General features: G+C 40.6%; 1 protein-coding gene across 3 annotated transcripts in view; it reads right to left on the bottom strand.

Annotated features, from left to right (window-relative positions):
- Window positions 1-680: 680 nt before the first annotated feature.
- Window positions 681-14,256, bottom strand: part of LOC143279858 (protein O-linked-mannose beta-1,2-N-acetylglucosaminyltransferase 1-like) — a 37,783-nt gene continuing 24,207 nt past the window's right edge. For 2 of the 3 annotated variants that reach the window (XM_076584114.1, XM_076584115.1), the window contains exons 16-21: window positions 11,687-11,877; window positions 9,624-9,747; window positions 8,548-8,619; window positions 7,915-7,956; window positions 7,079-7,146; window positions 681-6,493 (exon numbers count right to left, since the gene is read on the bottom strand). In XM_076584114.1, coding sequence (XP_076440229.1) covers window positions 6,430-6,493; window positions 7,079-7,146; window positions 7,915-7,956; window positions 8,548-8,619; window positions 9,624-9,747; window positions 11,687-11,877 — 561 coding nt within the window. In that variant the 3' untranslated portion in view covers window positions 681-6,429. Of the gene's footprint in view, window positions 6,494-7,074; window positions 7,147-7,914; window positions 7,957-8,547; window positions 8,620-9,623; window positions 9,748-11,686; window positions 11,878-14,256 lie in introns of those variants that run through there. The other variant, XM_076584116.1, reaches the window with a different exon arrangement.

Genomic DNA, 14,256 nt, shown 5'->3' on the forward strand with positions numbered 1-14,256 from the left:
ACTATGACTTATGCTAAAGTTATGGGGCTGTAAGGTGGAAAACGTTTGAAGAGTGAACTAGAGGACAAGTGACTTAAAAGGCACAATCTGCGTTTATCATAAAATAAGTCAAGATTCTGAGTGTGGGTTCTGCGGACAATGAAGTCAACACAGATGTTGACTAAGAACTGCGTGCTTGTACTATTAGTTTTGAACATGTATTTCTATATAGTGTTCAGGTGTATTTTGTACTTTTTGTCTTGACTGGTTTTATTTCCATTTTTGGTAACACTTGCATGTTCTTAGTATCTAGTTAATTGTGGCCCTCCAACATGAAATGATTCACTTTGCACCTGAACAACTTTGCCGCTAGCGACGATTTTAGACGGGTGGGAGTCCGGATGTCGATTTTCAGATATTGACTTCTGAGTAAACTTTAGGCTTTCTTTTATCTCATATTGAAGTATTTTGGTGTAATGTTTTCTTTTGCCTTTAAAGAGTGTTTAAAATGCCTAACCCATCATTCTGGAATTGACCGGTCAAATCATACGTCGTTTTTAGTGTTTCATTTCCAAAAGATCACAGACAAACAGCACTCAGGGGTTAATTATTTGAACAGACATATCAGACTAGCAGAGAAATATTCATACAGAGGATACAAATTCAAACAACAGAACCCAAGCACCAGCTGGTGTATGTACTGATTTATTGGCCTGCAATGAATTTTTGGATAACATCAATAATGTCTCACTAACACTGCATGCACCCATAGTTCTGACATCTACATAACTCAAAATAAAATTTGCAGTCACAAAAATCAACATTAGTACCACAACAGAATAATATTGATTTAAAAAATCCATTCTCATGTCCTCTTGTGTATTGAAGTTATGCATCAAAATAGTCTTTTGGATGAGATTATAAACCGAGGTCCAACACACAGCATATTCTTTGTGCACTCAAAGAACCTGTGGCAACAAAAGGGCTGTCCCTGGTAAAGTTCTGTTGAAAAAAATCACTCTGATAGTAAAACAAATACACTTGCACACAGAAAAAATAAAACTGAAAAAAAATACATGGGTGATGCTGCACTGTGGTGACATGCTCTCCCTTGGGAGAACAGCTGAAATTTCATACCAGGAAATATGTTGTGCCCAAAAGCACTACAATACAAAACAATGCATTTTTTAAAACAATGTCACTGGACTTTTCCAAATGTTTTATCACATCTGAATTGATTGATTTAATTGGTCTCTATACTTGCAATTGCATCACAATCATATGACTATATACCATCAAATCATAATCAACTATGACTATGTGCCATCAAATCAAAATCATCTATGGCTATATACTATCAAATCATAATCAACTATGACTATGTGCCATCAAATCAAAATCAACTATGGCTATATACCATCAAATCAAAATCAACTATGACTATGTGCCATCAAATCATAATCAACTATGACTATATACCATCAAATCATAATCAACTATGACTATGTGCCATTAAATCAAAATCATCTATGACTCTAAGCCATCAAATCCTAATCATCAATCACTAATATCATAACTCATATGCATCTAAGACAGTGTCATCAAGTCATATTCATCTATTACAGTATCACTGTATGCCATTAATTTATAAACATCCATGGCTGTGCCATCTAATTATCATCAGTGACTATGTGTATTCAGTTCATAATCATCAATAACTACATACCATCAAAAACTAAACAAAAACAAAATATAAAAGAGAAAGAAAAGGAGCCTCACAAATATCATATACAATAAAGTAATCGCTAAAAATAGTGAATGACTATCAAAAATGCACCAACATTGACTTCATTTATTGCACTTGATAACCAGAAATTTCCAACTGGCAAGGAAAAAAAAGCATGGTCAGATGCCTTGGAATAAGTCCAAAAGTTAAAGCAATGACAGCTTTGGATTGAGTCTTAAGATAATGGCAATGTGACAGCTCTGCATCATTAAGTCCTCAAATAAAAACAACATGACAAAGCTGTCAAGGGACAATGTAGTCTCTCTAAGGCAGGGAATGTATACAGCCTGCCACTTGGTTCAAGCAGACACTGCACGAAAACAGAGAGTAGCAATAACTGTTATTTCCCTTCACCTTCCTTAACAGACCAGCCTCACAATATGCCAGCAGGGTAATAACACAAGGCTGCTTCAAAAGAAGTTTTCAATTCAAGTCATTATCAAATTCCTTTTAACACCAACCACAACCAATGTCATCCAGTATCCACCCAAACTACGTTACCGATCGCACCAGTTCTGACCCCATCCTTCCCCATCCCACTTCCTTATCGCCCCTTTATGAATATTTCAGAATTATCGTTGTCGGTTCTTAATTTCCGTCACTCAAGCCAGTCTGGGCACAACAGACAGGACACCAACAGACTGGCAGCAAGACTGGAGACATGAGTTCCAACGCTTTTTGAAGATGAATGAAGTACAGAATTGTGTATGTACCATACAGAGTGGTCAATAAAGCGCATAACCAATGGACAGTACATACATATAGTAATGTATATCATATGTGCATCATATCCTCAATATATTTGATAATTTATCATAAAAGCACAAGTACACAAGTAGTAACATGATATATTGTGTGCATTATATATATATATATATATATTTATATTTAGTTCTTGTATACAAACATCATTTAATCACAAATATACACAATATAGGATAACTAAATTGGTAAAAAAATGTTAGGCTTTCAAAACCGAGAGGTCATCACTGTTAAAAATGCAACATACATATGCACATCCATGCACATGAGCGCACAAACACATGAACAAACACAAACACAAAATCATATGTATATCAGTGTGCTGCTGATTCCTGCACACTCTGAATGCACCAGTGATCAGCATGAACCACACATGCACACAAACAGAATTCCAGACAGACTGATTATATCAATACAATGAGTAAAAACCTTTTTTTTTCTCACACAGTATGTCTGACATCTGTACGGTAGAGCTGTTATCATGCGTGTGTGGTCAGGCACCTGCCCCTTTTCTTTCTTTTTATTTATCTATTTATTTATTTATTCATTTATTCACATTTATGTGTGTGTGGTCAGGCACCTGCCCCTTTTCTTTCTTTTTATTTATCTATTTATTTATTTATTCATTTATTCACATTTATGTGTGTGTGGTCAGGCACCTGCCCCTTTTCTTTCTTTTTATTTATCTATTTATTTATTCATTTATTCACATTTATGTGTGTGTGGTCAGGCATCTGCCCCTTTTCTTTCTTTTTATTTATCTATTTATTTATTCATTTATTCACATTTATGTGTGTGTGGTCAGGCATCTGCCCCTATTCTTTCTTTTTATTTATTTATTCATTTATTGAAATTCAGCAGATGACGTGTAGTATAAGGATCAGTCTGCACACTTTGACACTTCCTTGAAACTGAAACTGGAAGTGAAGCATTACCTTTTCATCATGCTCATTAAAAAACAATGAAACAGAAGCCCAAATGGAAATGCTTACTTGGTACACAAACATAATCAGTAAATGAAACAGAAACCATGCTCATTTGGCACAAAAACAATCAGTAAAGTGCAGGTCAATCAACAGTTGTGCCCCTCTCAAGATATCTTGTGAGTGGCTAGAAAAAATTTTTTTTCGAAAGAAATAAGGTTTGATCAATCTAGGTTAGACGCCTAACACTGCTAAGGCATCGGTGTCCACCTAAACAACTCACCCTCCCAGATCACCTAAATGCACAGACAAAGAAATGAAGACTTTACCAGCAAAACTCATTTCAAACCCTAAGGTTTTAAAAGGGCAATTCAATAATGTCATGAACTTCAAAATCATAATAATGGAAATTATTCTAATAATAAGACGAACAATACTGGTGACAAAAAAATAGCAACAAAACTGCCTTCTCAATATCCACAGCCACCAAAGAAGGTGGTGGTGGTGTTTTTTTAAGACTGATTTTCAACATACGATAAAAGATCTTAGCTTAACCCCTAGGCTGCCTGCATGACGAGATAACTCGTCATGGCAAGCATGTATGCTTCGCTGCCTGCATGACGAGATAACTTGTCATCGAAATATTCTGACTTTTCCCTGCTTTGCATTCAGTTCGTTGACAAAAATGCTGGTAGCTTTAGCTTGGGGAATCTTTCTGGATTCTATTCATAGCTAGAAACACCATCTGCGTCATAAGGCAGTCCTTTATTTCAACGTTTTGGTTGGGTTACTGGCCGCAGTCTTTGCCTGGCTCCTCTCCTCGCTCGCTCAACAAAATGTCGGACTGACTCCGTGCTCAAGACATGCGCTCGTGGCGAACTAAATCAACCAAGATTACTTTCTTCAGCTAATGCTCAGAAAGAATTGGAGCATAAATTCGAAGGAGAAGACAGTGGTGAACATTTATAGGACGATTTGATAGAAAATAAAGGGAGCAATCAAGAGAGTGGCCAAGATACAACTATCAGTGAGTGATGCAGGCTGTTCAACTCTAGCAGACGAATTTTTAGCAGGGCACCGTATGAGCTATTTTCTTGGCACTCAGCCAACACGGTCTGATGAAGTGACGGTGTGAGAGGGGTGAAGAGGAGGGGGGTGGAGACTGAGGGGGCGTGGCCTCACATCCATATTATCACTTGCAGAAGTCACAATGCATCTATTTCTTTTTCAGTTTTTTTATATTGTGGTTGTTCTAGTATGATTTTGTGTGTGCAGATATCCATTTGTCCAGAAAATGATATTTTTGTGCAAATTACCAGACTAATGTTTGTAATGAACAAGTTGAAAATGTGACAAAAAACAAAACACTGATTTCAAAACAACAGCATGTCACTTAAAATGCATAAAATGGGAAAACATCATGTGTTTTGTATTCTTTATTCATTTCCCTTTCAGAAAATATATACTTTTATGGGTCTTTCTCCAATAACAAAGAGCACAGAATTTTTTGAAAATTTATACCCGTTTTTTGTGAAAAAACCCTGGCAAATAGATTTCACTTAAATCTTATTTTCCTGGCAGCGAAAGGGTTAATTCATTCTCATATTCATGCACAGTATTCATTCAAATAACTAACTCTAACAGAGATAAAGGTATGTTTGCGACAGAGATAAAGGTATGTTGAACTCTTTCTTTACTCATTTATTGGCATTTGCATTTCAGTACATTACATAAATTAAGTATTTATCATTTTAATAGTGATGCTGTATAACAAAAATAAAAATGAAAATAAAACCAGAAATTTTTTTTTTTTTTTTAATGTGTATATACATACCATGCAGTATTACTGCACTAACATCAGCTTCGCCCTGAACATATTGGCAGAACACAGACACTCGAACAAAGGAACAGAATGGAGGCAAAGGAGACAAATGGATAAGGTCGTTTCAGATCTCTATGTATCAGGGAAAATTGTTTACCATGCTTTCCAAGTTGTTCAGACTGAAGGGGTGATATCAGACCTTCTCATGTAAATTCTCTTGAATTTATCAGTACTTGTGCTTCATGTACAAATCAAAATGTGCATGTGTGTGAAAATGTGTATAACACACAGAAGTGAAATTGTGTTGGTGTATGTACTGCCTGTACAAGCAAAAGTACTCATGAACGTGTGCTGTATGTACAAAATTAATGGGAATATGTATGTGTGTATGCTACAAATCCAAATGGGAATATGTATACATGTGTATATGCTACACATACAAATGAAAGTACGAATGAGCATATGCTATGCAGACAAGTGAAAATGTGCATGTGTGTGTATTTGTATACATAAAAATGAGTGTGTGCTACAGATACAAGTGAAAATGTGTGTGTGTGTGCGTGGGTGTTTTCTATGCGTACAAGTGGAAATGTGTATGAGTGCGTCCCTGTGCTCGCGTTCTTTCGTACCAACAGAAAGGAACATTATTTTCATGGATTTCATTTACACATTTTAAAATGAAACATATAGGTGGTTATGAGGGTATCCACAGTTAAAGAACATTAATTCTCAGCAGAGCTTGCTGCTATTGCCATGACTATATTTCAACGGCTGATTTCAATAAAATAATAAAGTACCATACACAAGTGCAAAGGCAGTTACACAGCTTTATAAATGGCGTGAATTGTATACCTTTTCAGCATACATATACTGAACACACTCCCCTCACTCCTAGCTTCTCACCTCCCTCCAAACACACACACATGCACACACACACGCACACACACACATATACACAGACACACAGATATGTGCGACACTCACTGAGTGCATGAGGTATTCCTTCAAACCTAACATTCCTCTTCCACACTCAGATCCTCAACAGCAGCAGTGTCAGTGTACAGATTCAAAACAATAAGGTTGTAAGTCCACCTGCTGGGAACAGCGATGGGCATGGGCACAGGAACGTTGGGGGAGAGGGGGTTGAACATCAAACGCTAGCTTTTGGCTGGCTGTGTTATGTTCACTGTCACCGGCTTCAGGTCAGCTGGTTTGAACTCCCTGGAACAGACAAGCACACATTTGATGTTGCAGTGTGTGTCTGTGTGTGAATGTGTGGAACAGACAAGCACACATTTGATGTTGCAGTGTGTGTCTGTGTGTGTGTGTGAGTGTGTGTCTATGTGTGTGTGTACATGCGTGCGTGCGCATGTTTGTGTTTCTATGTGTGTATATTTGTGTGTATCTATGTCCATGTGTGTGTGTGTGTGTGTGTGTGTTTGTCCGTGTGTGTGTGTGTGCGTGTGTGTGTGTGTGTGTGTGTGTGTGAGTGTGTGCGTGACAATGAAACCTGTTTGTCAGTTTCTCATTTGTGTGGAGGACAATGTGACTAACTATGTGTAGTTAGGTTTTTCACTCGTAAACAATAAATGAGGAACACTTTCTCAACCACAAAACTAACTGAAATATCAAAATCAAACAATAGTGTATGCATGACAGACATACAGTTTATGCAGCGCTCTTTGTAAGACAACTGTGACTGTGATGAAATCCTAACCCTAGCAGAAGTGCTGGATGCAGACATGAAACAAATACAAAACATCTGAACGGCACTGAATGTACAGATACCAAAAGTGTGATACTCACGAATACGCTGAAGCAGGCCACCCAATAATAATGACATGACTGCCTTTCAGGTACAGCCGCCACATGCTCTGCAACAGTTTGACAATCCTTAGTCATGCACAGCCATCACAGTAATATTATCTCAGCGACGGGTGCAAAAGCCGAGTGGTTAAAGAGTTGAACCCTCAATCTGAGGGTTCCCGGTTTGAATCTTGGTAACGGCGCCTGGTGGGTAAAGGGTGGAGATTTTTCCGATCTCCCAGGTCAACATATGTGCAGACCTGCTTGTGCCTGAACCCCCTTCATGTGTATGCACAAACAGAAGATTAAATACGCATGTTAAAGATCCTATAATCCATGTCAGCATTCAGTGGGTTATGGAAACAAGAACATACCCAGCATGCACATTCCAGAAAACAGAGTATGGCTGCCTACATGGCAGGGTAAAAATGGTCATACACGTAAAAGCCCACTCGTGTACGTGCAAGTGAACGTGGGAGTTGCAGCCCACAAACAAAGAAAGAAGAAGAGAAGATGATCTCAGCATAAAAAAATTATGTAATAATACACTACTGCTGTCTGCAGTGCAAACAGTACAGGTATCAAAGCGCTGGGGGGACACCGTCATGTGTGTTGTCCATGAATATGCGAGTACAACACAACAAATAAAGAAAGAAAAACAAACACAGAATACACACAAGCAGAAAAACACACCTAAACATGCTTGCACACACACACACACACACACACACACACACACACACACACACACACACACACACACTCACTCACTCACACACACACACTTTTTCTTTCAATAAAATGTGTAAGAGGATATGTATCTCATGGTGACTCACTTTATGAAAACCTCGCACATCAAGGTCCCAGATATGGTAACACTGCAACAACAGGAAAATGAACAATCCACATTGCAATACATATGAATTGGGCAATATCAAAAGACAGCAACAGCTTATATGCTGGTCAGCTGTTGACAGACCAGACATGTAACACTCCACAGAAACATGTACCTTCATTTCAAAAAGCATGTAAAAATACATAATGGAAAATGTTTAAGACCATTTACTCATAAACACTCCTTATTACATATATTTGCGCTTTCTAACTCTTTTCATTTTGTTTCTCTCGCACAAACACGTTTACGAAAGACTAACACACACACACACACACACACACAAATACACACACACAAACATAACTTCAACAAAAATCCAACAACACACATGCATACACACATGCATACACACACACACACTGTTCACTCAAAAAAAATCAAGGAAAACACACACACATTTACACATAACTTCAACACAGAATCAACACACACGCACACACACAAAGCTACACACAACCCCCACCCCCACCCCCCACGCCCCCACCCTAAATCTCCCTGTCACATCGTCCAGAACTCAGCAGACCTCTAAGGCCAAGGCAGAGAAACAAAACCAGAGTGGAGGCCACCTGCTCACCTTTGCAATGTATTTCCACACAGTGAAGTCTGTCTCACTGTCCATCTTCATGTAGACCACATACACCTGGTCCTGCCATCACACCACACCCATCCATCACTGACAGGTTGCTAACACTGCCACACCTCAAACTGCAAACTTCTCCATTTTTTCACCCAGGTTCCACCCCACTCACGTACATGGTGGGTTAAGGGTGGACATTATTTCCCATCTCCCAGGTCAACATAGACCTGTTAGTGTCTGTACCCCTTTTGTGTGTATACACATTCTGAAGATCAAATACACACGTTAAAGATCTTGTAATCCATGTCAGCGTTCAGTGGGTTATGGAAACAAGAACATACCCAACATGACACCCCCCCCCCCCCACCTCCTCCGAAAACAGAGTATGGCTGCCTACATGGCGGGGTAAATAAACAAAATGGTTATACATGTAAAAACTCAACACACCTGTGTGTGTGTGTGTGTGTGTGTGTGTGTGTGTGTGTGTGTACATGCATGACTGAAACCTGACTGAACGATACAGGAAACAAATGATGAGCACCCAATGGCAGTTGTCAGCTGGTTCAACCCAGGTAGGCAGCCTGTTGTGCAAATGACTGTGTTTTTAAAGTGCTCAGATTTTGGTTTCTAACTCAAGATAGGTGCTATATAAGTATCCATATCATCATCATCATTCCCCACAAATATCACTTCCACTGCAAGACTGTATTCTCTCCTTTGACAAAACTGAAACATCACCAACCAGTCATTTTCGATGCACACCAGATTTGGTATGGCATATCATTTTGCAGACTGCTGTTGCTCAAGCATCACCTTTTCATAAAACAGAGCACCTCCAGTGACAACAGAAGACTGGCTACATCAAGTCTAAAAGCTGAAAACTGAAAAGAAATCTATCACAAATGAAAGAAACCAATAGAGTACAACACCAGACGAATAAGTCAGTCATTAATGTTAATAATAATATTCAACAAATATGAAAATAAACATTCAAGACCAAAATAATGTTGAAGGTTATTAAAAAAACAACAACAACTTAACAACTGATCACTAAAACATTCAAGAACGTTTACCTTGTGGTTTGAGTCATCTTGAGTGGGAATGAAATTCCCATCACAGACGTCTAAACTGTGGTCCACAACTTTAGCTGACTTGATCAGGCCTTTGATCACATCTTCATATGCTTCCCTCTTCATTCTGCAACAGGGTAAAAAACATGGTCGGACAATTAGTCTAAATGAACAATTTCTTTCTTTTACTGTATATAGACAGAGCGAAAGAGAGAGAGAGAGAGAGGGGGGGGGGGAACAAAAATTACAGACCACTCAGATATTCATTCACACATACAACACACACATGCCGCCCCCCCAAAAAAACACACCCCTCCCCCACAAATATATATACATGCAAATATACACACAGACAAAAAACACATAAAAATGAGCACAGAATGAGAGTGATATTGTATTGTGTTGTATTGTATTATATTGTATTGTATTGTATTGAATTTCATCATATCATATCGTACCATATCATATCGTATTGTATTGTCACAACAAATTTCTGTGTGAAACTTGGCTGCTTTCTCCAGGGAAAGCATTCCACCAAGATGTAGGCCACCCACATTTTTTTCTTTTTTTTTGTGCATGCATGTGTATTTGTGTTCCTATTAACGTGGTTTTTTTTTTCTTTAAAAAAAAATTAAACAGCATTTTGCCAGGGACAACCATTTTGTTGCTGTGGCTTCTTGTACATTCTTATAAGGGCATGCCACACACAAGACCTCAGTTTACGGTCTCACCCAAGTGACAAGTGCACAGACTACCACTCAAGCTCTAATGGAGAGGAAGAAAACTATGGTCTAGTGGAGGGGAAGAAAATTCTGGGGTGTGGGATTCGATCCAATGCCTTCAGATTCTCTTGCATTCAAGGCAGGTGCATAAACACAAAGCAACACTCCACTCCACCAAGAGAGAAAAAGAAAGTTGTGTCAAACTGTCAAACACACAGTTATTCATGTATCTCACCCCACTTCACTCCCTCTCTCTTTTCTCCCTAAGCCCATCCCCCTCTCACTCCAAAAAACAACAACAACAAAAACAAAACATCTAGATCTGTCACCTCTCTCTCCCTTTGCAGTTTCTCATATCTTCTATCCAAACCATCACCTGCAACTCCACCCCAGCACCAAACCTCTCACCTGCCACCCACATAGTGCCAAATGTTTTTGATACTTGTATTATTAATGTAATATTTTCATGTACCCAGATGGGGTTTCCTGAAATAAATACGTCATATTGTCTCATCTTGTCACAACCCTACCTCAACAGAAACCCCTGAGTGTACCCCAGCAGCAAACCCCTTACCTGTCAAGGTCTTTGAGCACCACCCCTGAGTGTACCCCAGCAGCAAACCCCTCACCTGTCGAGGTCTTTGAGCATTACCCCTGAGTGTACCCCAGCAGCAAACCCCTTACCTGTCGAGGTCTTTGAGCACCACCCCTGAGTGTACCCCAGCAGCAAACCCCTTACCTGTCGAGGTCTTTGAGCACCACCCCTGAGTGTACCCCAGCAGCAAACCCCTCACCTGTCGAGGTCTTTGAGCACCACCCCTGAGTGTACCCCAGCAGCAAACCCCTCACCTGTTGAGGTCTTTGAGCATTACCCCTGAGTGTACCCCAGCAGCAAACCGCTCACCTGTTGAGGTCTTTGAGCACCACCCATGAGTGTACCCCAGCAGCAAACCCCTCACCTGTCGAGGTCTTTGAGCATTACCCCTGAGTGTACCCCAGCAGCAAACCCCTCACCTGTCGAGGTCTTTGAGCACCACCCCTGAGTGTACCCCAGCAGCAAACCCCTCACCTGTCGAGGTCTTTGAGCATTACCCCTGAGTGTACCCCAGCAGCACACCCCTCACCTGTCGAGGTCTTTGAGCATTATCCCTGAGTGTACCCCAGCAGCAAACCCCTCACCTGTCGAGGTCTTTGAGCACCACCCCTGAGTGTACCCCAGCAGCAAACCCCTCACCTGTCGAGGTCTTTGAGCACCACCCCTGAGTGTACCCCAGCAGCAAACCCCTCACCTGTCGAGGTCTTTGAGCACCACCCATGAGTGTACCCCAGCAGCAAACCCCTTACCTGTCGAGGTCTTTGAGCACCACCCCTGAGTGAGACACAATGGAATGTTTCTTGAAGTAGAGGTCCTGGAAGTAGGGGTTCATGTTGAGCCCCTTGGAGCCAAAGTGGAAGGTGCGGCTGACGTCCGGAATGATGCACTCCCGGTCCTTGCGGATGGTGCTTGTCCTCATCCACATGTCCCAGTCCCACTGCTGCACAAGCACATGGACAGGATTCAAACTTGAACTCAAACTCACCCCTGAAAACCGAGTACGGCGGTCTACATGGCGTGGTAAAAACAATCATACACGTAAAAGCCCACTCATGTACATAGGAGTGGATGTGGGAGTTGCAGCCCACAAACGAAGAAGAAGAACTCAAACTCAAATGTTTTACTGAGGGTAAAAGGACAACCTACGAGCTTCTTTTTACCTTATTTCAAAACAAAAATAGTAACAGCAACAAAAAAACAACAACAACAAAAAAAAAAAAAAACACATAGAAAACAGAACAGTAAGAAGAAAAAGAAGAAAATTGAGAAAAGAGACACTTGACATTTCATCTTTTTTTTATTTATTTTTATTTACTGCCTTTAGCTAAGTAACCTATAAGGTCAAGGGGGGAGGGAGTTAAATATCTGTCACATACATGTCATATCACAAAAGGAAATAAATAAACATACATTGCCTTGTTAGTTCAAAATAACAGGCAAGCTGGTCAATAAGTGATAATTTCTTCAAATCAGCTCACTCAAATAACATGTCACCCCTACAACCATGCAGACCATCTGCCCCCTCCCTTCCAACTCCTCCTACCAACCAAAATGTCCCCCCTTTACTCCTGTGCCTGTCCTAAGCAAGCATGCATGCAGACCTCCTTCTTCTTCTTCTTTGTTCGTGGGCTGCAACTCCCACGTTCACTCGTATGCACATGAGTGGGCTTTTACGTGAATGACCGTTTTTACCCCGCCGTGTATGCAGCCATACTCCATTTTCGGAGGTGTGCATGCTGGGTATGTTCTTGTTTCCATAACCCACCGAACGCTGACATGGATTACGGGATCTTTAACGTGCGTATCTGATCTTCTGCTTGCATATACACACGAAGGGGGTTCAGGCACTAGCAGGTCTGCACATATGCTGACCTGGGAGATCGTAAAAATCTCCACCCTTCACCCACCAGGCGCCGTCGCCGTGATTCGAACCCGGGACCCTCAGACTGACAGTCCAACGCTTTAACCACTTGGCTATTGCGCCCGTCCATGCAGACCAAAAAGTCATGCACATAACCTACACAGAAAATTATAACCCCATCCTCCCTTAAATGTTGTTCCTACCCCCCTTTTCTTTCCCCCACAGAGAGAACATGTTTTTGTGTGGGACGATAAAACAGTAGTTTGGGGCTTGTGTTTGATTTCAGAAAAGTAGTGACCCAGTGATCACTCCCATGAATCATCACCATCATTTTTTTGAATGATTATCAAACAAGGTGTTGTATTCCTAAAAAAAATTATAACACCCACCCTCCAAAAAACAAAACATAACAAAACCCCACAGAATAAATGCATTTAGCATTTCCATACTCCTTTTTGTGTTGGCATGAGAGAGAGAGAGAGAGAGAGAGAGAGAGAGAGAGAGAGTGTGTGTGTGTGTGTGAGAGAGTGTTTGTGTGTGTTTCCATGCATACACCTGTGAGAAAGCACATGCAGGAGGCTGTGTGTTCATTTGTGCACATGGGATATATATGTATGCTTGTGCATGTCAGTGTGTGCATCCCTGCACATATCTAGATGAAAGTATGGACTAACCCTGTTTTTGAAACTAGCTATGCAGGTAGGCATGCATGCGCGCGCGTGTGTGTGTGTGTGTGTGTGTGTGTGTGTGTGTGTACAAGCATGTATGTCAGTGTGCCTCAGTGTGTCTGTATGTGTCTGCATTCCTGTTCATGCATGCACAGTGCAAGTGAATCTGAGTTAACTTGTGTGCATATATTTTTGCAAGCATTCATGGTTTTCAAGTAGATCACACACACACACACACACAGATATATATGCACATACACACACAGAAACACAATCTCATGCACACATGAACACACACATACACACACACTTCCCCCCTCTAACCACTATCAACCCTTCTCCTCCCCCAATATGAAACACAAATTTCAGTTACAGTTTCAAGCAGGAATCAATTTTAAAGCATGTGGACGGATCTGTATACGCTACACCATATCTTCTATTCAACCAAATAACAAGCATGATCCATACACGTTACACCACATCCGCTATCTAACCAAACACAGCACAGTGCACATGATCCATACACGTTACACCACATCCGCTATCTAACCAAACACAGCACAGCACACATGATCCATACACGTTACACCACATCCGCTATCTAACCAAACACAGCACAGCACACATGATCCATACACGTTACACCACATCCGCTATCTAACCAAACACAGCACAGCACACATGATCCATACACGTTACACCACATCCGCTATCTAACCAAACACAGCACAGCACACATGATCCATACAAGTTACACCACATCCGCTATCTAACCAAACACAGCACAGCG

This window comes from Babylonia areolata, chromosome 3 (assembly GCF_041734735.1).
Source record: "Babylonia areolata isolate BAREFJ2019XMU chromosome 3, ASM4173473v1, whole genome shotgun sequence".
NCBI classification, from domain to species: domain Eukaryota; kingdom Metazoa; phylum Mollusca; class Gastropoda; order Neogastropoda; family Buccinidae; genus Babylonia; species Babylonia areolata.